The 23,282-nt window shown below is 57.3% G+C and overlaps 1 protein-coding gene across 1 annotated transcript; it reads left to right on the plus strand.

Moving 5' to 3' along the window:
• Nucleotides 1–257: 257 nt before the first annotated feature.
• Nucleotides 258–22,258, plus strand: PLBD2 (phospholipase B domain containing 2). The gene is made up of 12 exons (XM_060612389.3): nt 258–609; nt 7,042–7,135; nt 9,577–9,735; nt 11,630–11,730; nt 11,946–12,160; nt 16,503–16,600; nt 18,370–18,530; nt 19,158–19,253; nt 19,500–19,571; nt 20,213–20,365; nt 20,934–21,096; nt 21,316–22,258. The coding sequence occupies exons 1-12, from the start codon at nt 320–322 to the stop codon at nt 21,481–21,483; spliced, it is 1,770 nt and encodes a 589-aa protein (XP_060468372.1). The 5' UTR covers nt 258–319; the 3' UTR covers nt 21,484–22,258.
• The last annotated feature ends 1,024 nt before the right edge of the window (nt 22,259–23,282 follow it).

Here is a 23,282-nt window from a genome sequence, read left to right on the forward strand (position 1 = left end):
TGTATGGTGGGAGGAGTGGATCCTGGGTCAGATAAGTACATAGAAGAAAATATTAGCCATAGATGGCAGGCACACGCTTGCACCTTTTCTCAAGGTTTGACAATTTGAAAGATAAACAGGGGGCAAAGCGAGCGAGGCAGTTGGCTTAGGTGGACAGGGGCGCCGGGGCCCTTTAAGACGGGCCCCGCCCACCCCGGAAGAGCTCGTCCAAGCCCCGCCTCCCGCCGCGCTCCGCCTTCTCCCCGCCTGCGCCGGCCTAGCCCTCCGCCGCCGAGTGCAGTCACGTGAGCCGGGCTGCGGTGCCCCGGTCCGCGCCGTCATGGTGGCCCCGATGTACGGCTCCCCCGGCGGCCGCCTGGCCCGGGCGCTGACGCGGGCCCTGGCGCTGGCCCTGGTGCTGGCCCTGCTGGTCGGGCTGTTCCTGAGCGGCCTGACGGGCGCGATCCCGATCTCGGGGCGCCAGTGGGGGCCCGACGGGCCGGTCCCACCCGCCTCCCGCAGCCGCTCGGTGCTCCTGGACGCCGAGACCGGCCAGCTCCGACTGGTGGATGGCCGCCACCCTGACGCCGTGGCCTGGGCCAACCTCACCAACGCCATCCGCGAGACCGGGTGAGGGTTGGTCCGACTCCGCGCGGGACCCGCTGAGGGAGGGGGTTGCATGGACACCGGGCCTCTCGCCTGCCCCTAGAACGGGGCCCCTGTCTCCCCGAGGGTCACTTTTCCCGCCCCTGAGACTGCAGCACAGCCATCCGGACCGGATCCCTGGGGCTAATGCAGCATCTCTCAGCTCATGGGGACCAGTCCCTGGCCTTGAGCCAAAGGTGACAGTACCTCTGTTACTCTAGAGACCAGATCCCTGCCACCCAGGCCCCAGTGACTCCATCTGGATCAGGTCCGCGGAGCGCCGCCCCCCTCCCCCCATCTTGGGCCCGAAGGCTGGTGATAGCTCTTCAAGAGAGAAACTCTCATCTCACTTCCTTGGTTGTGGTGGCTTACCCCATGGGTGCCAGCTTCCTGCCTCTGTTCTAGAACCAGGGCAGCGGGACTGAGCCTAGATTGTAGGCCAGTGGGAAAAGCGCGAGGTCCCTAAATTCACATAGACCCAGATAGTGTGTTTGCTTGGGCTCTTCTCCTTTCTCTCCTCTCTCCCGGTCCTCTCTCCTGATCCTCTCTCCTCTCTCCTGGTCCTCTCTTGCTTGGCCAGATAGTATGGAGCCAAGTGCTCGGTCCTTGGTAGTCACGATTGCTGTCCTTATCACTGGGCCCCCGGCTGTCGTTCTGACTCCCTTGCTTGTCTGGGCTCCCATTTCTGTGATTCAGATTTTGGATGTGCTCCACCAGGAGGTTGAGTGGTACCCTCTCAGGCCCTGTACCAGGGCTTGTGCCCATTCATTCATTCATTCACTCACCTGATGTACTTGGCTTTGGGGACACAGAGCTGAGCAAGGTGAGGGTCCCGATTCAGTGGGGAGGCAGACAGTGCCAGGAGGGAAACCTGAGCCCGTGGGCGTGGGGAGAATTGCCTAAAAGCCTTGTCAGCAGGGCTCAGGCCCTGGATCAAGGCTGTGTTGGGGATCCTAGTGAACCCTAAGTTCCCCTCTACTGCCCTCCCACTGCCTCCATCCACTTTGCTGGCATGCATTAATTCCTGCAGGTGTTGGGGAGATACAGAACGTGGGAGACACCCCCATTCTGGTGCTTTGTGGGACTTGGGAGGGTATCAGGTAGACAGAGGGGACATTGTGAGGAAGGGTTTGCTGCAGACACAGCGGGTGGGGCTAATCTGGGAAGGCTCCCAGGGAGAGGAGGCCACAGGGTGGGCTAGAGTCTATGGCAGGAACTAGGGCTCTGTGGCTCTGTGACTCTGGAATCTGGTTACCCTTTCTCTGCTGACTCATACGTGTTTTGGGCCCTAACAAAGCCAAGAGGGCCTGACAAATCTCTGCCTGAATGCTGGCTAGGAAGGAGGCACAGAGGTGAGGCCCCGCATAGGGCGGGGGCTTTGTCTTCAGGAGGCCCCCACTGGGCTGTGTTGCTCTGAATTCTGGAAAACAGAGGTGGAGAGAGGACTTCCTTGATTGTGCCGGATGGAAAGGTCTTTCAGGCCCAGCTCCTTTGCTCTGCGACCTTTGCTCTGTGAAGGGTAAATCCCTTCACCTCTCTGAACCCATTCCCTCCTCTGAAAGGAAGGGGGGGGGGAATTCAGTGGGGTCACAGAAAGCACCTCTGTTTCCTGAAAGAAGGAATGAGTGAAAGAAAGGAGCAGGTTCCCTCTGCCCCATTTTACAGTTGGGGAAACTGAGGCCTAAGGCAAGAGGCCAGGTCTCTTCTGTACTTCTCGCTCTCACCTCCCCTTTCCAGCATCCTTTCGGTCCAGTCTTCCCATTTAGCACTTGGGACCATGATGTAGGGAGAACTGTACCAGAAGCAGGGAAACTGAGGCCCTTCAGAACAACCTCTTAGAACTCAGAGGTAAGACGAACTACATGTGGGGTTTCCTGGTCCCCGATCAGCAGAACCGCCGAACTGTGGGTGACTGTCTCATTTTTCCAAGGATGGAGGCCAGGAATTTGACTCGTCTTTTGTTTACCTGGACTCGGGATCTCTCCTCCTTCTGTCCCCCAGATTTCGCCACAGGATTGTCTGGCTAAATTCCATTTCCTCTTCCCACATAGTCTGCTCTCTCTCAGTTGTGCTGTATCTGACCTTGGACCGATACTCCCCGTGAAGTCTGAAACAGTTAGGATTGGGTGGGTGCGTGGGCATCTGAGCTGCCCCAGGAGGCAGAGCCTTCGCCAGTTTGGCTCTGACCTTGGTGCTGGGGAGGCTGAACCCTCCAGCCTTACCTTTTCCCCCTTCCTTGACGCCCCCCTCCGTCAACCAGCTGCTTGATACAAATCACAGATCACCTTGGAGTCAGGAAAGGAAGAGAATACCAATGAGAGGGAATTCACCTGTTAAGAGGCAGAGAACCAGCCCAAGTCCACCAGCCAACAAGCAGAAGCTTGTGAAGTGGATAAATACCATCCAACTGTTCTTGGGAGTCAGAAAAGATAATCATATTCCATTGAGAATGAGGAAGGAGTGATAGCCCCAGATGAGGTAGGGTGGCCTACATACCGAGGGTGCCCAGGGTACCCTATACCCCGAAGCAGGGCACGGTGGCCAGGGGAGATTTGTGACCCCCAGCTCATCTCACAGGAATGGGCTGGTTTTTCTCAAACGTGGCCTCTTTAGACCCTGGAATCGTCAGGCATTAGGCACCGACAGCGTAAAATCACAGTGTGGCCCATAGACTTTACAGAAAAAACAAAAAAAAAAACCGGAGGGAACAGATCAGTGTGCCAACTTTTTATTTTTGTCGAAGGAGTGCATTAAGAACAAAACAGAGAAGCATTTATTGACCTCTGTCAGTTTTATCTCCTAACAGATCAGCTCTTTTAGAGCCAAATAAGCAGAAAGGATGTGTTCTTTAATAGAGAGCAGTCTAATGGGTACATTAAGCTTCAGAAATGCTGTTATCAGTGGTTTTCTCTTGACCGGGGACCGGGGTAGAGTTTGGCAAAGTGGTCAGCACAACAGGGAACCTAGAGGCCGTTTGCCCAAATTCAAGCTTCCCCGTTTTACAGATGGGGAAGCTGGGGCTGGAAGGGCAAGGACGTGTGGTATGAGGCCGAGTGTCTGCTTTACTGTCAGAGACATTTGGGGCCCTTCGCCTGCCTCATCTCTGTGGTGACAACCTTGGAAAAGAAATCATTTGATGGGTGCCCGGGTGGCCCAGTCGGTTAAGAGGCTGACCCTCTATTTCCGCTTAGGTCCTAGTCTCACAGTCCGTGAGGTGGAGCCTGCATTGGGCTCGGGCTGACATCGCTGAGCCTGCTGGAGATTCTCTGTCTCCTTTTCTCCCTGACAGCCACCCCCCCCCCCCATAAACAAATACATATTTAAAAAAAAATCATTTGATTAGGCCCAGGGCCTGTGGCAACAGAGGGATCCTCAGAGATCAGCCTCAGGGGCTCCAGCCCTGAAATCTGGTGACTTAGAACAAAGCCCCTTGAATGGGAACTCCCTCCAAGCAAAGTGTTCTGGAAATAGGCGGAAACCCATCAACCTGGGTTTTCTGAGGGCAAAGTGAATACAACCCACCTAAATGGAGTCACCTCAGTTGCCCTTTGGAAGGAGGCCGCACACCAGGAGATGGGGCCGGGGGGAGGGTGGTGGGGCTATCGCTTCCTGCTGCTTCTTCCTCGTTTCCGTTCTCTTTTAAGTTTTTGGAATTATTATGCAAGTAGTGAATTGTATTAGACAGGTAATTAATTATTATACAAGCAATTCTTGTGGTAAAAATCCCAGCAGTCTAGAAAGTTAAGACAGGATGCATGAAGTAAATATATAGCCCCATAGATAACCAGTGTTAGCTCTTTCTTCCAGAACTTTCTGTGCATAAATAGGCCTAAGTATGTATGCCTATGTATAAGCATAGGTATGTGCATGCGCCCGTGTGTGTGTGTGTGTGTGTGTGTGTGTGTGTGTGTGTAAAACGCTTTCACACAGACCAATTGCGCTTCTCTAATTAAAAAAAATCTTTTTTAAGGTTTATTTGTTTAGTTTGAGAGAGACAGAGACAGCATGAGCGGGGGAGGGGTAGGGAGAGAGAGAGAGAGAGAGAGAGAGAGAGAGAGAATCCCAAGCAGACCCCGCACTGTCAGCACAGAGCCCAACGCCGGGCTTGAACTCACGAAGCCATGAGATCATGTCCTGAGCCGAAACCGACAGTCAGACGCTTAACCGACTGAGCCACCCAGGCTCCCCTAACTTTTTTTTTTTTTTTTAAAGGAAATTCTTTTTTTAAAATGTTTATTTATTTTTGAGACAGAGAGAGACAGAGTGCAAGTGGGGGAGGGGCAGAGAGAGAGGGAGACACAGAATCCAAAACAGGCTCAGGGCTCTGAGCTGTCAGCACAGAGCCCGATGCGGGGCTCAAACCCACGGACCGCGAGATCATGACCTGAGCCGAAGTCGGACGCTCAACCGACTGAGCCACCCAGGCGCCCCAGCTAATTTTTTTTTTTTTTTTTTAACGTTGCCTCTGAAATCTCGTCAGCACACGGCACTCTCTTCCCTTCAGAGCAGTCTCCCTGTTATGTCATTACCTGTTTACATGCCGACCCCTCCCCCCCTCCCCTGCATTGGCCTTTGGAAGGCCGAGCCTGCTTGTCATTCATTTCTTGGCGCCTGGTACCCAGTAGGCTCTCAACGAGGCTTGCTTGCCCAAAGTATCAGGCGTGCACATTTTGATCGTCTTTTCGTCTCCAGAGCCCTCTCTGGGGCTGAGCTGTTCCGGGCCTGGACCCCTTCCGGGGGGGGCTTTTTAGCCGCCTCCCCATGAGGCTGTCCTGGCTGAGCCTGGCTGTGCCCTGTTTTGCCTCACACTCTCATTAGTGCCTTCCCGTAGCCCTCATTTTCTTCGCAGGAATTGCCTTAACCAGCGTTTCTCCCCTAGGTACAGAAGTCACCTGGGTGAATAGTTTGGTGTCCTTGGAGCGAGGATGAAATCCGGAACCACACGGGAAAAGATGGATAGACTTGGCCGCACACACACGAAAACCTCTGTGTGGCAAAAACAAAAGCGAAAAATCAATGAAAACGCAAACATATTTTCAGCGTTAGTGACAAGCGGAGGGCTAATGTGGACGTAGAGAATTTCGCAGATCAATAAGCAAAGATAAACACAAGGGAGAAAAGAGTAAAGCGCGTGAACCAAAGAGCTACAAATGACCAATAAAAATGTAAAGGCGAGTGCAATTTAACCGAGGAAAGGATTACAATGAAAACAACACAATGGAATTTTTCCACCATTGCCCGAGCAAAGGTGGGAAAGATTGATAGGAATCTTTCCCAGCCAGGAGTGTGTACCTTGCGACGAGGCAGCCTGTTAGTTAGAAACACGGGGCCTCGGGCCCTGCCCCAGACCTCCTGATCAGAATCTGCTTCTGAACAAGGCCTTTTAGCGACACGGATGCACATCAGAGTTTGGAAATGCTGCTTCCCAGGGGGAATGGGAGCCAGCCTGCCTGGAATTGAATTTCGGTTCTGCCCTTTGCCGGCTCTGTTTCACGCTGTGGGTCTGCGGACCTGGTCCGCTCCATGTTTCTGGGAGCAGCGGGCTGGCTGGGGCATGTTCTCAAGTCAATAGCAGAGGCATTTTTTTTTAATGTTATTTATTTTTGAGAAAGAGAACCAGAGTATGAGCTGAGGAGGGGGAGAGAGAGAGAGGGAGACGCAGAATCCGAAGCAGGCCCCAGGCTCTGAGCTGTCAGCAACAGAGCCCGACGTGGGGCTCGAACTCATGAACCGCGACATCATGACCTGAGCCGAAGTCGGACGCTCAACCGACTGAGCCACCCGGGCGCCCCAAAGGAGGCCTCTTGAGGGCTGATCTTATAACTGGCACAGGGTCATTTCCACCCATGTTCTGTTGGCCAGAGCAAGTCCTGTGATGTGACCGGGCCCAAATCAATGGGGCGAGGAAGCGCTTGGCCGTTGGTGGGAGGGACCACAAAGTCGCACAGCAGAGGGCACAGATACGGGGGGGCGAGGGCAGTAGCACAGGCTCCTGCAGCAGTGACATAACTCTGTGCCTTAATTTCCTCCTCTTGTGTGATGGGGGGTGGGGGTAACCATGCCGACCTGGTAGGGTTGTAGGAGGGTCGCAAGGATAAATGAGTCCGTACCTAAGAAGTGACTAGAACAGCGTCTGGCACAGCGGAAGCCCTCACCGGACGCTGGCTGACGTGATTGTGGGGGGTGGGACGTGGATTGGTACGGCTTTGTGGGGGACGGATGTTTGTCAGTGTTTATTGAAGTGACAAAAACATGTGCCCTTTGACCCAGCACTCCTCTTGATGGACATTCGCGCGAATGGCCGTTCCTCACTATGTTTTTCAGGGTTTCCCGCTAGAGATGGCCGTGTGCCCAGCCGGGGGCTGGCTTTGCATCTGTCCCCGCGCTGACCAGGTGTCCCCTCTCCTCCCCGTCTAGATGGGCCTTTCTGGAGCTGCGCACGAACGGCCGCTATAACGACAGCCTGCAGGCCTACGCGGCGGGCGTGGTGGAGGCCGCCGTGTCTGAGGAGGTAAGACCGGACCGGGGGGCGGGGAGGGGGGGACCCGGGGCTCCTGCCTCCCGTCCCACCCAGCGTGTCCCCCAGGGAGCTTTGAAGGGCTCTGGTGGTGAGGCGTGTGCCCCTACCTCCCTTCTCTCCCTCACCCCAGCCCCGGGCAACCCTCCTGTGTAGATTCGCGTATTGTTAGCAAGGTTTCATATGAACGAGTGGTCGCCTGTGTCTGGCTCCTTTTACGCGGTGTCATGTTTTCAAGACGCATCCACGTTCTAAAGTATATCGAGCCTCGCTCCTTCTCGTGGCCACGTGATTCTGTATCGTGTGGATAGAGCCCATTTCATTCATTCGGTCGCCCGTGGACGGACACCCGAATTATCTCCCCTCTCTTACTTCTGGTGACCTACTTGTACTTCATGTGATGAATCCCCAGGCAACATACCTACTAATCTGCTTTACTTGATTTGGGGCGCTGTGAAAGGGATCTCATAAATTTCGGAAGTCAGCCCGGGTCACAAGTAGGTGAGGCTGTGGAGTGACAGCCATTCTCCCCGCCCCCCGCGTGGGTGGAGGTGTGAAGCCCGCTTTGGAAAATCATTGGGCAGTAAAGAGCGGAGGCTGCCCACGCCCGGGGTTCCAGCGGCCCCAGTCGTCGGGTGTGCCCGGGGCGACCCTAGGACGCGCTCGAGGGGCTCAGAACTGCCTTAAGGTGGCAACAGCCGAACGCCCCTGGCGCGTGAGTGCCCAGATGGTGCTACGGTGGCAGGGAGCCGATGACAGGGCCTTGACAAGGAGTGAGCAGCCGAGCTGCGTCCAGGTGCTTGGGGGCGAGAGGGAAGAGCATGTGACAGACGGCTGCACGCAGTGGGACACTCCTTTATGAAACTCACGCTCCTCGTCGCGATACCCCAGCAGCACTTTGGGACGCCCTCCTGGGATCCCGATGTCCGGGGAGCTGCTCAGACGCTGGGTCGGGCCTGTGCTGCTTGGGGCGCTCGGTGGTGAACGAGACCTGATTCCATCTCTCGGGGGGCCCGTAGCCTGCCAGGAGCAGCGGGGCAGGGCCACAGGGCTCCCCTGTAAGGAATCCCCAACGCGTGTGCCCGGGGCTTTGCCTGCGTTCTCTCCCTGATCCTGCTCACCCCACCGAGGCCCAGAGAGGGGAGATTACTCACCCAGGGTCACACAGCCCATCAGCAGGGAAGCCAGCACTCAGACCCGCCTCTGTCCGCCCAGAGGTTCTGGTGCCTCCCCTATTGGCCCCGGGGGGCTTCCCGTGACTGGCCACTGCGTCCTATCCCAGGCTGTGTCCCCTGCGCCCAGGCCGGAGACTGGTGTAGGCCAGGCACTTGGCAAATGCTTCTGGAAGTAGGGGAAGGCTGCATGGTCGAGGTGGCATCTTACCGAGGCCTCGAGGGCTGAGTAGAATGTGAGGGTGTTTCAGGGAGGTGAAGGCAGAGTGGGGGTCCCTAAGCGATCAGTCTCGGGGGACTGGGTGCCGCCACGGTCCCCTCACCGACCTGTCTGTCTTGGGAATATTTCCGGTGTGAGGGGCGTGGCCCAGTGAGGTCCGTGCTTTGGGAAATGACACATCTACACCTTCCCACGGTTCGAGTCTTGACTCTTTGATTCATTACCTAGAGGACCTCGGGTAAGGTCCTCGCACGCCTGTGCCTCAGTTTCTGCAGCTATGAAGTAGGGATGCTGACAGAGTGCTGTTAATGCTGGCTACGGGCAACCGGCCACTTGTCCGTCGCGCTGCAAGTTAGGGGACTTCCCTCCCCCGGCTGGAATGTCACTGGGTGCATTTGGGATTCCAGGTCAGGTCTGGCTGATCTTGGCCGGCCTCCCCCGGGCTTCTGCAGTCAGCTGACAGGTCAGCCGGGGCGGCCGGGTGACCTAGAATGGCCTCATTCCTGTGCCTGGGGATGGGCTGTCTGCCAGCTGGGGTGATGGGGCGGTGTGGTCTTTAACCTCCCAGGAAGGTGGTCCAGGCTTGCTCGTGTGACATCAGAGCAGCGGGGGTGTGGAGGGCCTCTGAGGGCCGGTTGAACGGGCACGCGTTCTCTTGCCCCCATGTCGGTTGTGAGTTCCTTGCTGTGTCCTCGGGGCTTAGGATGGGGACACAGTAGGTGCGTGAACGCACCAGCTGACTGAATGGGGACGTAGACTGGGCGTCTCCGGTAACGGAGGAGGCCCAGTCTGAACAGACTTTGAACGGTGAAGGCTTTCAAAGGAGGGAGGCAGCCAGAGGCTCTGGGCCCCCGAAGGGACGAGAGCGGGGTGGGGGGAGGAGAGCAAAGGTGCGGAGGGGGCCTCCCAGGGCGCCTGGGCTCTTTGGCGGCTCGGGTGGGGGCGAGGCATCGGAGCCCGAGTGGGGGGCCGGCTGGGTCCTCCGCGAGGGGAGCAGCCCGGCTGCGCCACCCCTGCCCCCGCCCACCTCGTCCGCCCCGCAGCTCATCTATATGCACTGGGTGAACACGGTGGTGAATTACTGTGGCCCCTTCGAGTACGAAGTCGGTTACTGCGAGAAGCTCAAGAACTTCCTGGAGACCAACCTGGAGTGGATGCAGGAGCAGATGCAGCGGAACAAGGGCTCTGCTTATTGGCATCAGGTGGGCGTGGCCCCCGTGCCCATTGGGCGGGGCGGTGGGCGGGGCTGCTTTGGGGACCTGACTCTGCCGTGGGTGCTGTTGCTCTGACCGCCGCCTCCCACCCCTCTTCGCCGGCCCTTTCCCCTCACTCTCTCCTTCATCCTTCCCTCCATCAGTCAGGCCTTCCTCTTTCCTTCCCTCCCTCTCCAGCCACCCGTCCATTCCTCCATTTGTCTGTCCATCCATCCAGTCTTCCCTCCTTCCCTCTCTTCTTCCCTTTCCCTCTAACCCTCCCTCCCATCTGTCCTTCCAGCCATCTCCCCACCCACCCACCCACCCATCCATTTATCCATCCACCTACCCATCCATCCATCCACCCACCCATCCATCCATCCACCCATCTACCCACCCACCCACCCACTTCTCCATCCAGCCATCCAGTCTTCCCTCCCGCCATACTTCCCTCCCTCCCTTCTGTCTTCCTTTTCCCTCAATCCTTCCTTCTCTCCCTTTCACCTGTCTACCCATCTGTCCATCTTCCATTCATCCTTCCCTCCCTGTCCATCCTTCCCTCCCACCCCGCCCTCTGTATGTCTGGTTTGTCCACACATTTACCACCCACAAGCTTCTCCCATCTTTCACTCTCTTCCTCTCACCCATCTGTTACCCCCACCCATTATAGCCCCACCCTTCCCGCCATTGATGTGCCCCATTGGGTTGTCTGTGTCCCTGTGCACCGTCTACCCATCTGCACACTTCCCCCCTACACCCCCTCCCATTCACTTGCCCAGCTGTCTGTCTGACCAACCACCTTGTCTGCTTTATTCCTCACCTTCTTCCTGGCCATCGGTCCTTGAAGCACCTGTCAGTGTGAGTCTGTCCATCTGTAGCTCCGTCATGCCTGCCCTCTCTCCCCATCTTAAATCTTGCCAGGGGCTGCCCTGTTCCCTGGGGATCATGCCCACACACCTTGCTGACCACGCTCTGTGCTCCAGCCTCCCTGACCTCCTGGTTCCTTGAACCCTCCTCTTCCCTCAGGACTTGTGGCCCGCTGCTCCTTCTGCCAAGAGCACTTCCTCTGCCTGGCTCGCCCCCCACCCCTCACCTCTGTCCGGTCCTCACACTTCCCTGTGGTGCTCTAGTGAGGGACTCAGAGTCTGTCTTCCACTGCCCTTGAGGACAGGCAGGGATCACATCTACTTTGTTCACCAAAATACTCCCAGTGCCCAGCACAAGGGCCGGCACATAGTGGGTGCTTTATATGTAAGGGATTGCTGAATATTTATAGATGAAGGAATGGGTCTGTCTTGTCCTGTCTGCCCATCCAGTCTATGCACCTGATTAGACATCTGTCCTTCTGTCCACCCTGCCATCCATCTGGACGATTGCTTCTCTTTCCTTTCCTTCTACATAACTTAGTGGCCACCCATCCATCTTTCAGTCCTGCCTGCCTGTCTGTCTGTGTAGCTTAGCCTTTTGCCCATCTGTCCATCCATCTTACAGATGCTAGGTGCATGGTCAAGGCCCTACGGGGGACACAGTGATGATCTCCCTGGTTATAGAACAGTGACAGTGACAATGGGGAGAAGTCAATTACAAGACACATGCCCTGAGGCAGCAGCGCAGCCAGTAGCTAAACTCAGAATTGGGAGCAGTTCACAATGGGTCAGGGCTGGCTGGGAGGCTTCCTGGAGGAGGTGGCTTTGAACTGGGCTCTTAAGTGGGAGTGATTTAGGTTGGAGCAGGGAAGAGACATATAATTAAATAAGTAATGGCAGGAAGGGTGGGTGCTGGGTAAGAGGGGGGTCAGGGCTGGCTGGAGCCATGAGGGTGCACCTGGGCCGCTCCTGCTCTGTCTGGATCCCCAGACCAGAGCCCCTCCCACCGCCTCACCCTCCCTCTGCCCCTCCCTCAGGTGCGGCTGACCCTCCTGCAGCTGAAGGGTCTGGAGGACAGCTATGAAAGCAGTGTGACCTTTCCGACTGGGAGGTTCACCATCAAACCCTTGGGGTTCCTGTAAGTGCCACCCCCGGAGTGGACAGGGTAGGGGAAAGGGCCCCGCGCCTTATAGTCCGACAGACCTGGGTTCCAGTGCCCATTCTGCCGCTGCCTGGCCCGGCCTCGCACCGCTCGGCTCACCTTCCAGAGCCTCAGCTTCCTCCTCTGGGAAAGGGGTGTGTAAGTGCACTCCCGGCAGGCACGGTGACCCTCTGGTGCCCGGCCCTGCCCAGCCTGTTGCAGCTTGCTGGGGACCTGGGAGACCTAGAGCCAGCCCTGAACAAGACCAAGAGCAAGCACGTCATGGGCTCTGGTTCGTGCTCCGCCCTCATCAAGCTGTTGCCTGGCCAGAGTGACCTCCTGATCGCCCACAACACCTGGAGCTCCTACCAGAACATGCTGCGCATCATCAAGAAGTATTGGTTCCAGTTCCGGGAAGACCCCCAAGGTGGGTGGATGCGGGTGTATCTGCGCGCGTGGGCGCGTGTGGGCGCGCGGGGCGGGCTGGAGGGTGGGCGGAAGGTGCAGGCCTCGCACGCCGCGGGGCCGCCCTCAGAGTTCGTCTCATTTTTAACACGTCTGTTTCCTTTTGGTTCGTACTTTACAAGGTGTGTCAGTCACCCGCTGCTGCGTAACAAGTCAACCCCAGTGTAAAACAACCAAAGCTTGAGACCCAGCCATTCACTTGTGCTCGCGTGTCTGTGGGTCGGCCGGGTGGTTTTGTCATCCGGGGCCAGGCAGGCCCGGCCCGGCTGATGGTGGCCGGGTCCCTGACGCTTCTGCGGTCAGCGGAGGTGGGACGGCCGCATTTGCCCGTCTGGGGCTTGGCCGTCAGCTGGGTGTTGGGGCGGCCGGGCCGGCCCAGGCTCCTTCGTGTGACATCTGGGCAGGGAAGCGTGGGAGGCCTCTCGAAGGCTGATTGAAACCGTTGCTCAAAGCAAGTCAGGTGACCCGCTCAGATTTGAGAGGTGGGGAAGCAGAGCCTGCTGTTTGAGGTGAGGAATTGGAGGGTCCCACTGCAGACGGTATGGGTGCGAGATCGGGAAGAATGACGGCCATTTGTGCAAATGCTCAGCCGCGTGAGGAGCGTGCGAGTACGTTCTTCCTGTCCGATGTGAAAACTTTGCAACTAAGGCCCAAGTGCCCCAGAGTGGCTCCCCGCCCACCGGTCCCCGGCCCCAGCGCCGCAACCCCCACCCCCCCGCCCCGGCCCGAGGTAGCCACTGTCACATGTTCGCAGTGCCTCCCTCTTGGCGACCCTTAAAAATCAAATGTTGCCAGGAGGAGGCGAGGCGGTGGGGAAACATACACCCTCCTCCTCTGCTTACGGGACTGGGGCTTGGTGCTGCCTCTTTGAAGACGAGCCCAGCCGGCCTCTAATAAGATTCAAAACCTGTCTCTCCCATGGTCCAACAGTTCTTGGCTCGGGTCTGTCCCTAGAGAAACATTGCGACTTCCTGCACAGAGCCCGGGTACAAGGATGTCAACTACCATAATGGTTTGGAAACAACCTAATGCCCGTTAATTTCAAGTAAATGTCTGAATTGACTGACACGTATACAGAGAAGTGTGCGCATCATTCGTGTGGAGATGGGATGTTTGCGGCTTGAACGGCCCTGGGTGCAGCACCCACATTTGGCCTCACACCAGCATGAGCTCCCTCTGACTTCTTACAGCACAGACGAGGTTTGCCTGATCTCGAACGTCACGCGAGTGGAAACACGCGGCATGTGCTCGCCTGTGTCTGAATTCTCCCGCTTAGCGTGATGCCTGTCGGGCTCGTCCATATTGTCACCTACAGCCATAGGTCTCTCCTTTCCGTTGCTGTAGATCCGTGAACACTGTAATGTCTTTTTTTTTTTTTTTAATTTTTTTTTTTTTAACGTTTATTTATTTTTGAGACAGAGAGAGACAGAGCATGAACGGGGAGGGGCAGAGAGAGAGGGAGACACAGAATCCGAAACAGTCTCCAGGCTCCGAGCTGTCAGCGCAGAGCCCGACGCGGGGCTCGAACTCACGGACCGCGAGATCGTGACCTGAGCTGAAGTCGGCCGCTTGACCGACTGAGCCACCCAGGCGCCCCTGTAATGTCTTTTTAAAAAACCTACGTAAGGGGACGCCTGGCTGGCGTAGTCAGGAGAACCTGTGACGCTTGATCTCAGGGTCGTGAGTTCGAGCCCCACGCTGGGAGCAGAGTTTACTTAAACAAAAACCTACATAAGTTATACACATGTTACAGAAAATTGGAAAATACAATAAAACATTCACATAGAATCACAATCACTTTGAATGCCGCACGACCCCTGAGAGATCATTTCGGAGACTATTTGGTTATGTTTTTTCCGAGACTGAAATATACTTTATTTTTCCATTTGCTTTAACTGATTTGTATTATGCTAGTAACATGTGAATACATTCGTGCGGACACAAATTCTAGCGATGTAGATGAAGAAATACATCTCTCCCGTGAAACCCTTCTCCCAAATTCCAGACCCCTCCTAAAAGGACACCTGTTGCCACTTCGGGTTTGGAGCGTCTAGATTTTTTTGGATGCCTTTATAATGTGTATGTATGAACCTTTTTTTTTTTTTTTTGGTTAAGTCTTTATTTTTTATTTTTATTTTTATTTTATTTAATTAATTTGTTTATTTATTTATATTAAATATAATTTATTGAGGATGGCACCCGTTGGGAAGTCTTTATTTTTTAGAAAAGCTTTAGGTTTACCGACAAATTGAGTGGCTGTCACAGAGAATTCCAATATACCTTCCCACTCCTTTCTCCTATTATAAACATGTTGCATTGGTGTGGTGCACTGGTTAACAGTTGATCTACCAACATCCGTATGTTACTATCAACCGAAGTCCTTAGCCTACATTCAAGTTCAGTCTGAAAAGTATGGTCATACGGATTTTGGTGAATGCACGATGATGCGTATCCGCCTTTATAGTATTATACAGAAGAGTTTCACTGCCCTAAAAAGTTTGTTTTCTGTCTGTTTTTTTTTTTTTTTTAAACTTAAATGAGATCATACCGTATGGATTGTCTGCAGCTTGCTCCCTTTGCGCAACAGCTGGCCTTGGAGAATTTTTTTCTTAATTTTTTTTTAATGTTTATTTTTTTGGGGGGGGGGAGGGGCAGAATGAGGGAGACACAGAATCGGAAGCAGGTTCCAGGCTCTGAGCTGTCAGCACGAAGCCTGCGAGATCGTGACCTGAGCTGAAGTCGGACGTTTAACTGACTGAGCCACCCAGACGCCCCTGGCCTTGGAGAAGTTTTGATAATTGCCATGTTCAGTCCACCTTCTAACTGCTGGATGTGAAACTTTAAACTAGGTCTTAGTTGAGGACTTGGGCCATTTCCAGGTCTTTGGTGTTTGTAAGACAAGTGGGCCCCCAGGTAGAAACACTAGGTTAAAAGACGGGATAATTAAACATTTTAGTCTCAAGATGCACACAGCCAAACTGCCTCCAAAAGTGGCTGGGCCAGTTTACACTTGTCCACAAGGCTGGGAGGTATCAGCTTTCCCCTCAACCTTGCCAGCACTGGGTGTTATGGTTTTTTTCCATTTTTGACATTCTGATGGGTCATAAATGACATCCTGGACTAAGCTTTTTTTTTTTTTTTTTTTGTATTAACTTTACTGATGGTTAGTTTAAACACACGTGTAGGATGTATATATTGATGGGTTTGGACAAACACAGGCCGTCATGTAACCGCCATTCAGTAAAAGCAGAGAACACTTCCGTCCCCTGGGAAGGTCCTTGTGCCCTTTGTAGTTATCCTTCCAGCAACCACGCCCCTGATCGCCTTTCCATTACATTAGTTTTGCCTGTTCTAGAACTTCATATACACGCCCCCCCCCCCCGATTGGAGGCCTACTGTGTACCGCTGTGGGCTAGACGCTCTTCACCTTGGCACTCTTGGAAGTTAAATCCTTAAAGAAAAGGGAATCCCTGCCACTTTCGACAACATGGACGAACCTGGAGGGCATTGTGTGAAGTAAAATACGTCGGACACAGAGAGACAAATACAGAGAGAGGCGGGGGGAGGGTGAAGCAGGGGGACGTTGGCCGAGGGCACAAAGTTTCCGTTCTGAGATGAGTAAGTTCTGGGGATTCGAGGTTAACAACTGGGTCGTGACACTTGAAATTTGGTAGGAGAATAGACCGTAAGTACTTTAGCCCACATGAGATGGTAACTATGTGAGGTGATGGGCGCCCTCGAGAGCTTGACCGTGGGCATCACTTCGCAGTGTGTGTGTGTGTGTGTGTGTGTGTGCGTGCCGGGTGCCTGGGTGGCTCAGTCAGTCAAGCGTCGGACTCGATTTCGGCTCAGGTCATGATGTCACGATGGTGAGATCGGGCCCTGTGCTGAGCGTGGGGCTTGCTTGGGATTCTCTCTCTCCCTCCCCCTCTGCGCCTCCCTTGCTCTCCCTCTCTCTCTCTCAAAACTAAACTGTTACTAAAAAAATTTAAAAAGGAAAGCCAAAGTGTTCTAGTAAACGAAATATATTTTTAAAGAAATGTGTGTGTATATATATCTCTTTTTCTTTTTTTTTTTTTGCTACTGGCTTTCCTTTTTACACATGCACACACAGACGTGCACACACACACGGCAAAGGCATGGTTTGCTACACATCAGAACGGATGGAGGCCCCCCCTGAGGCCTGCTGCTCCCCACCTGGAGGCTCTGTGTCTTGGGCGGGGGCGCAGGGGTCCCCGGATGGGCTTATCTGACCTGCACCCCTATCCCCCGCTGGGCTTACTCTCCCCCCACCCCCCCCACAGTGAACTCTCCACTGGCTCCTGGCAACAAGCTGGTCTTCTCATCCTACCCTGGCACCCTCTTCTCCTGTGACGACTTCTACATCGTGGGCAGCGGGCTGGTGAGTGTCCCTCTCGTGTCGCCTTTCTCCCCGGGGCTGCCGATCCCCAGTCCCTGCCGGGGCTCCACATTGTCTGCTCCGCGATCACCCCCTCAGCGATCCGTCGCTGGTTTGGGGGCCCGTTTGCGGTTTTGTTCGTGTGTCTTTAGCATACGCCGTCCCTCCCTCCACCGTGACCTTGCTGTTTCTTGTGCTGCCTCCCCTCTTGCCTTCCGCACACTCTCTCTAGCCCGGCCAGGTTTTCTGAATAAATGTTGTTTCCAATGTGTTGTTTTTAATCGGTTTTCCTGGCCGGGGTCCAGACTCGTTCAGAAATCTGTTCCTGGCATCCCCGAGCCGGGGCATTGAGCCCTGAGATTGCAACATGCGGAGGAGAAAAAACATTGCTTTAAAATAATACCCTCCTCGCAGAAGGTGCCAGTTCCCGGGGTGGGGTGGGGGGCGGCGGGGAGGGGCTCCTTCCTTCCCTGTTGCTTTCTGAGAGAAGCGTGGGGCTTAGCTCCCTTAAATGTGGAAGGAAGCGCGAGAGGGCCAGGTCGTGGGGGCGGGGACCCCCTCGCTGCAGTCCTGGTGGGGAAAGGAGGGTACAGTCTGGGGAAGGACAACTGAGAAGGTTTCATCCAGTTCCCTGGCAGGTGCCCCGGCAGGAAATTAACCTTCCAGCAGGGTCCTTAACTGTTTCTGTGCCACAGATGCCTTTGGCAGGCGAGGGGGTTGTGGACCCCCTTCTCAGAGTAACGTTTTTAAATGCATAAGCCAGAATATAAGGGATCATAAAGGGAACCAATTATACTGAAACGCGTTGATCGCAATACCACGTAAGGAACCTTTGCATGTTGTACACGTGCTGCTTACTGAACGCACTGAAGGCCTGACCACCGTGACGTAGGAGGAACGGGGAGCAGAAATGATATCCTGAGCGAGGTGCCGCCCTGTCGCATGCTGGGCAGACGTCTGTGACCTCTCTTGGTGACGGCCTCCGGTGCCACTCGTGCCACGGGGAGCTGCCAGTGGAAGGAGATGCCGAGTTTCAGTTCGGTGGAGGTGGGAACAGAGATGCACTGTTTTCCCCTCCCAGTCTGCGGGCTCCCCTTGTCCCGCCCCCGGCTCAGAGCCCCCCTGCCCCGAGAGGGGAAACCGCCCTCCGGGGCTTTCCGGGCCACGCCGGTCTGAGTTCTGGCAGTGGCTTTGGGTGCTAAGAGCGGTAGAGCGAGGGACAAGGAAGGGACGGGGTGGAAGGAGTGGAAGAAGGTGTTCCCACCCGGGCGTTGCTATCACGGATTGGTGTGAGAGCCGCAAGTTCGGTGATCGAATCTCGGCCCATCCGCTTACCAGCCATGACCTTTGGCGCGTCCCCTGGCTGTTTCGGGCCTCACTTTACCTTTCAGTAAAGAGGGGCATCAGAGGTCCTGCCGCGTTTTCCTCAAGCCCCCCGACTTGCCCTGCAGAACTGCAAGGCAGGTGTAGAAATGGGATGCCGTCTCTCTGGGGAAAGATTTGACCGACTTGGTCGGGAGAACGGGTCCGGAGGAGCAGCACCGTGGGCTCTGTCGGGGGCTGTTCTCTGGGACAAAGCTGGATGGGTGATCGTGAAGCCCCCTCGGCGCTCAGCCAAGGAACCAGTGAGGAACGCGCACCCAAACCAGGACCCGGCTGTGAATAACCAGTGTGCGGACCACGACTGGGGCAGCGTTGCCACTTGGTGGCAGCGTGCCCCGGTCGTAAGTCAGGTGGCCCTTCAGTGCAGCGTCCCTTCTGCTCTCCCACAGGTGACACTGGAGACCACCATCGGCAACAGGAACCCGGCCCTGTGGAAGTACGTGCAGCCCAAGGACTCTGTGCTGGAGTGGGTCCGCAATGTCGTGGCCAACCGCTTGGCCCTGGACGGGGACGCCTGGGCGGACATCTTCCAGAAGTTCAACAGTGGCACGTGAGTGGGCTTCTGGCACTGTGGCCTCCTCATCCCCGAAATGGACCAACCCCCCCTCTAACAGTCACGCCCCCGGGGACCTGACGTGGCACCAGGGCCACATACCCCACACCCTCCGCAGAGCCCTCATGGTTCTTGCTGGAGTTGGAAAGTGCCTTAAAGTCTTCTCCCTTGTCTTATATTTAGGGAAACTGAGGCTCAGGAAAGGAAGGGCTTTGCCCCTCTCCTGCAGGCTCTTCTATCCAGGGACAGGCTCGAAGAGGGAGGCCAGGAAGAGAACCTGGAATGTGAGAGCTCTGGGGACAGGGGACGGCTGTGTGAGGAAGGGGGCATGCGTGGATGAGGGCCCGTGAGCCAGAGACACTGGAGTGGACATTGCAGGGCCTTGGAAGGTTGGGCAGAAAAATTGACTTCTGTTCCAATAAGCACTGGGGAGCCACAGACTCCTCTGGAGCAGGCAGACAGTATGATGAGAGCTGACGACACCTGTTCAAGCTGCAACGTCAGGGTGACAATCTGACGGCCGGACATCCCCCTCCCCACCCCCACCCCATGAGTCCTGACTCCGCGGGCCACTGGGGCAGTGTCCCCAGGGTGTGTTCAGTCCCCCTTCCTTGGGCACGGCAGGTACAACAACCAGTGGATGATTGTGGACTACAAGGCGTTTGTCCCCGGCGGGCCCAGCCCTCGGAGCAGGGTGCTCACCGTCCTGGAGCAGATCCCGTGAGTACTGTGGGAAGGACAGAAGGGTGTTCCAGGCAGAGGGAACTGCCTAGGCAAAGGTCTGGAGGCATGCCGGAATGTGTGTGGGAAGGCGAGCGTCTGAGGAAGGCCAGGTGGGAGAGGGGAAGATTCAGGACGCAATCTACCCTGGGGCAGTGGGGAGCCATCAGGGGTTCTGGAGCAGGGCAGCGCCCACAGGTGCTCCTTTTCTCACCGGTCTTGCCCCGTCTGTCTTCTCGGTCCCAGGGGCATGGTGGTGGTGGCCGATAAGACCTCGGAACTCTACCAGAAGACCTACTGGGCCAGCTACAACATCCCGTATGTCCCCACCCCTGCCCCATACCCGCCTCACCCTTGCTCAGCTCTCCGGGCTGGCCAGGGGTCCTTCCGTGCGTGATCTTTTCAACCCGTGGAGCAGAGAAACCGCTCTGCCCTTTCTTTGGCCAGAAAAGCCCTGCCGGTCTGGGGGCTTAGGTCTGCACCCACGGCAGGGTGGTGGGGGTTGGCCCGGCTCAGGTGCCCACCCCTGCCGTGGCTCCCTCGCCGTGTGTCCTGTAACTAGGCTGCGCAGCCGCAACCTCTTGGCCCTCTGTCCTCTGCCAGACGAGAGATTTGACACTTACGACTCCCTCCCGGCAGCCACGGCCACTGTTCCCATGTCACAGATGAGGAAACTGAGGCCTTGCGTGAATGCCTGCCTTCCCTGAGGTGCCTTCCACAGCTGTTCAGTGGCGAAGTCAGCATCTGAACCCATGTCTCTGGGACTGCAGAGCCTAAGCTTGGTCACCTCACCAAGCCGCCCCCCCCCCCCGCCGGCCTCAACGGAAGACGTTGTTGCTGTCCTGTCGTGGTTGTTAGTGATCATGTTCTGGAGTGACCCGCCCCCCCCCCGCCCCCCGCCCCCCGGGCCACAGCCAGCGCGGTCAGAGGCTGGGAGTGACCCTCCTTGTGCCCCGTAGGTACTTTGAGAGCGTGTTCAACGCCAGCGGGATGCAGGCCCTCGTGGCCCAGTACGGGGACTGGTTCTCCTATGACAGGAGCCCCCGGGCCCAGATCTTCGGGCGGAACCAGTCGCTGGTGCACGACTTGGACTCCATGATCCGGCTTATGCGGTGCGTGGGGCAGCGGGAGCCCCGAGTCCCGTGGGGGCTTTCTGTGCGCTTTCCTGGCCCTCGTGTGACCCTCACGGCGAGCCCGGGGGCCGCGGGGCGGCGGCCAGCTGTAGCCGCGGGTGCGGGAGCCCCGTGGCGCTGTCCTCCTGTTCCGGGCGAGGGTGCCGGGCAGCTGTGGGGTGGGCCACCCCGTGCCAGGCACCGTGCCCGGTGCCAGAGAACCCGCACCCAGCAGGGGCGCCCTGGCCGTGGGAGGCGCGGAGCCCGTCAGGCGCGCGCACCGATGTGGGCATGAGCTCAGGCTGGCGGAGCCCCGAGAGATGCCAGAAGGGGGCAGGATGGGGCATCTAGCCCGGCTTGGGGTTGGGGGCGGCCTGAGCAGAGACCAGACGCTGAGCAAGGCACGGGCAGGTGCAGGGGTGAGGGAGGCCCGGGCGGCGGGGTTGGGGGGCGGGAGCGGGCACCTGAGGGCGGGTGGCTTGTCCCGGGCCTCTGCCGCCACGGGGAGCCCAGCCCCCTCCTCGGCCCCCTCTTCCCGGCGCAACTGATGCCCCCTCCCCTCATCCAGGTACAACGACTTCCTGCACGACCCACTGTCACTGTGCAAAGCGTGCAGCCCGCAGGCCAACGCAGAGAACGCCATCTCGGCCCGCTCCGACCTGAACCCGGCCAACGGCTCCTACCCTTTCCAGGCCCTGCAGCAGCGCTCCCACGGGGGCATAGATGTGAAGGTACGGCCCCGCCCTGGGCCTGGGGGCTGGGGGTGGGCTTGGGGAGGAAGGGGGGGGCGGTGACGGCTCAGGTCAAAGCGGATGGCAGGACAGGAGGCAGGGTCGGCGCTGGGCTGCGGTCGGGGTCAGAGATAGGGCTGGGGGTCGGGGCCCTCCGGATTGGGGCGGCTCGGGGCCCGGCCTGGGCTGGTGCTCAGCGGCCTCTGCCCTGGCCCCCAGGTGACCAGCATGGCCCTGGCCAAGGCCTTTCAGCTTGTGGCGGCCAGTGGCCCCACGTGGGACCAGCTGCCCCCGTTCCAGTGGAGCTCCTCGCCCTTCAGCGGCCTGCTGCACATGGGCCAGCCCGACCTCTGGAAGTTCTCGCCCATCGAGGTGCGGTGGGACTGAGCCTCCGTCTCGGCCCCACTGACCCCTGCGGGGCCACCACGGGCCACTGCCCCTACCTCCCACCCGCCCGCTCCGTGGGCTTTGTCACCTGCTGTGCCCAGATCTGGGACCCGGGTCTGCCAGGGTTACTCTCATCTGGGTCGTCTCCTAGGTGGGACACGGGGCCCGCCAGGGCCCAGCACTGACTCGTTCGCTCCCCGTAAGTGGGCGAGTGCCGCCCTTGTCCCCTGCCTCTGCACCTCTCTCTCTGCCCCGTCTGCTTCTCTCTCTCCCCCGGCCTGGGGCCCTGTCCTCATGCTGCCCTCTCCTGAGGGCTTGGGAGGGGTCCTCGGATGGGGTTCGGGGCCCCTGCTGGGGCAGCAGGGGACTGTCTGGGTCCCTGCCTCCCAGTGTCATTCCTGCCGGTGGCTCTGGAGCTTGTGGGGTTTCGGCCCCGAGACCTGGGCATTGCCTCTGGTTGGCATCCGTCCTGCCACCTCCCGCCCCTGCCCCCCTCGGGAAGCAGCCCCCTGGTTTCCCTCCTGGGCGGCTTCCCTGAGGACAGAAACTTGAAAACAAACAAAAACCAAAGTTTCTGGTGACTTGTGGCTGCAGGGGTGTGTGTCCTTCTCTTGAGGGGCAGACGAGAGTGTTGGCCTCATTGGCCTCATTGGCTGCAGCCTCGTGCCCCTTGCCCCCCGACTTGGGCCTGCCCTTGGCCTCTGGGCCGTGCCCACAGCTCCCCTGCTGTAGGAACCAAATCGCAGGCTGTGCTGCCATTAAATGAGAGGCCGTGGCCCCTGTGCTGTGCTTTTTGGGGCAGTGGGGAAGGCTGGGTTGCTGCCTTTTCTCCTCTCTGGTTTGGGTTCTAGACCATCCACTCTTGCATTCTCTTGTCCATTCTTCTGTCTATCCACCTATCCATTTATTCATTTGCCAACCCTCCTATCTGTATCTACTCACCACCCATCCAGCCATCCATAGATCCATCCATCCAGCCAGCCAGCCAGCCAGATGTTCACTGAGCGCCTACTTTGTTCTGGGTCCTGTCCTGGGGCCTTCTGAGCCAACAAGACTTTCCCAAGTTCCACTGTGGGGTACTACACAAGACGAAACAGAGCCTGTCACTGTCTGACCTTAGCCGGCTGGTCGACCCCAGCCTTCAGCTCCTGTAGTGGGCAGAGGGGTCTGCCTCGCCTCTTTTGGGGGCTTTGTGCCGACACAGGCGGGACAGTGGAGGCTGGAAGCAATCCGATGTTCTGGGCAAGTTTTCTTAAACTGAGCGCTATTTTAGTCGCGGTCTGGCCCCGGGGAAGAATTTTGGGGCCCAGGGGCTGCTGCTATGCTGTTCCTTCCAGCCCTTCCTTGGTATTCCGTCCCCTGTAAGATACATGTGTGCCCCTCCTGGCTGGAAATCGGGGGATGGGCCTGTGTTCCTGGCGGGCTTGGGGTAGGGTCCCCGCTCTCCCCTGAATCTCACAGCCCCTGCTGTTTGCTCGGCTGGGTGGGACTCTGTGGAGGGAGCCGCATCGTGTCCTGAGGGGCTCCGCGGGGGTCTCAAGCTTCACCCTGACCTTGGGGATTCAATGAATTGCCTGAGGCTGCTGCCGAAGGCGCAGGGATGCCCGTGAGCAGCGTGGGTGCCCCTCTCGGACCTCGGGGAGCCCTGGCAGGCCTTCCTCGGTCTGTTTTCGTTCGCTGGCTTCCGCCCACGCTTTCCTCGGAAGACGGGTGTCGTGGTTTGAGTGACCTTCTCTTCAAGTCCGCCCCTTCCCCTACCCCCGAGATGGGTGTCCAGTCGGTGTAGCTTTGCCCACCCC

The sequence above is a fragment of the Panthera onca genome, chromosome D3 (genome assembly GCF_046562875.1).
Source record: "Panthera onca isolate mPanOnc1 chromosome D3, mPanOnc1 haplotype 2, whole genome shotgun sequence".
Lineage (NCBI taxonomy): Eukaryota > Metazoa > Chordata > Mammalia > Carnivora > Felidae > Panthera > Panthera onca.

Excerpts from the sequence above, each read along its gene's own strand:
- PLBD2 (XM_060612389.3), top strand. The coding sequence starts at position 320 with ATGGTGGCCCCGATGTACGGCTCCCCCGGCGGCCGCCTGGCCCGGGCG. Across the intron at positions 610-7,041 it reads AACGCCATCCGCGAGACCGG|ATGGGCCTTTCTGGAGCTGC; the intron begins GTGAGGGTTGGT and ends CTCCCCGTCTAG. Across the intron at positions 18,531-19,157 it reads CAGAAGTTCAACAGTGGCAC|GTACAACAACCAGTGGATGA; the intron begins GTGAGTGGGCTT and ends TGGGCACGGCAG.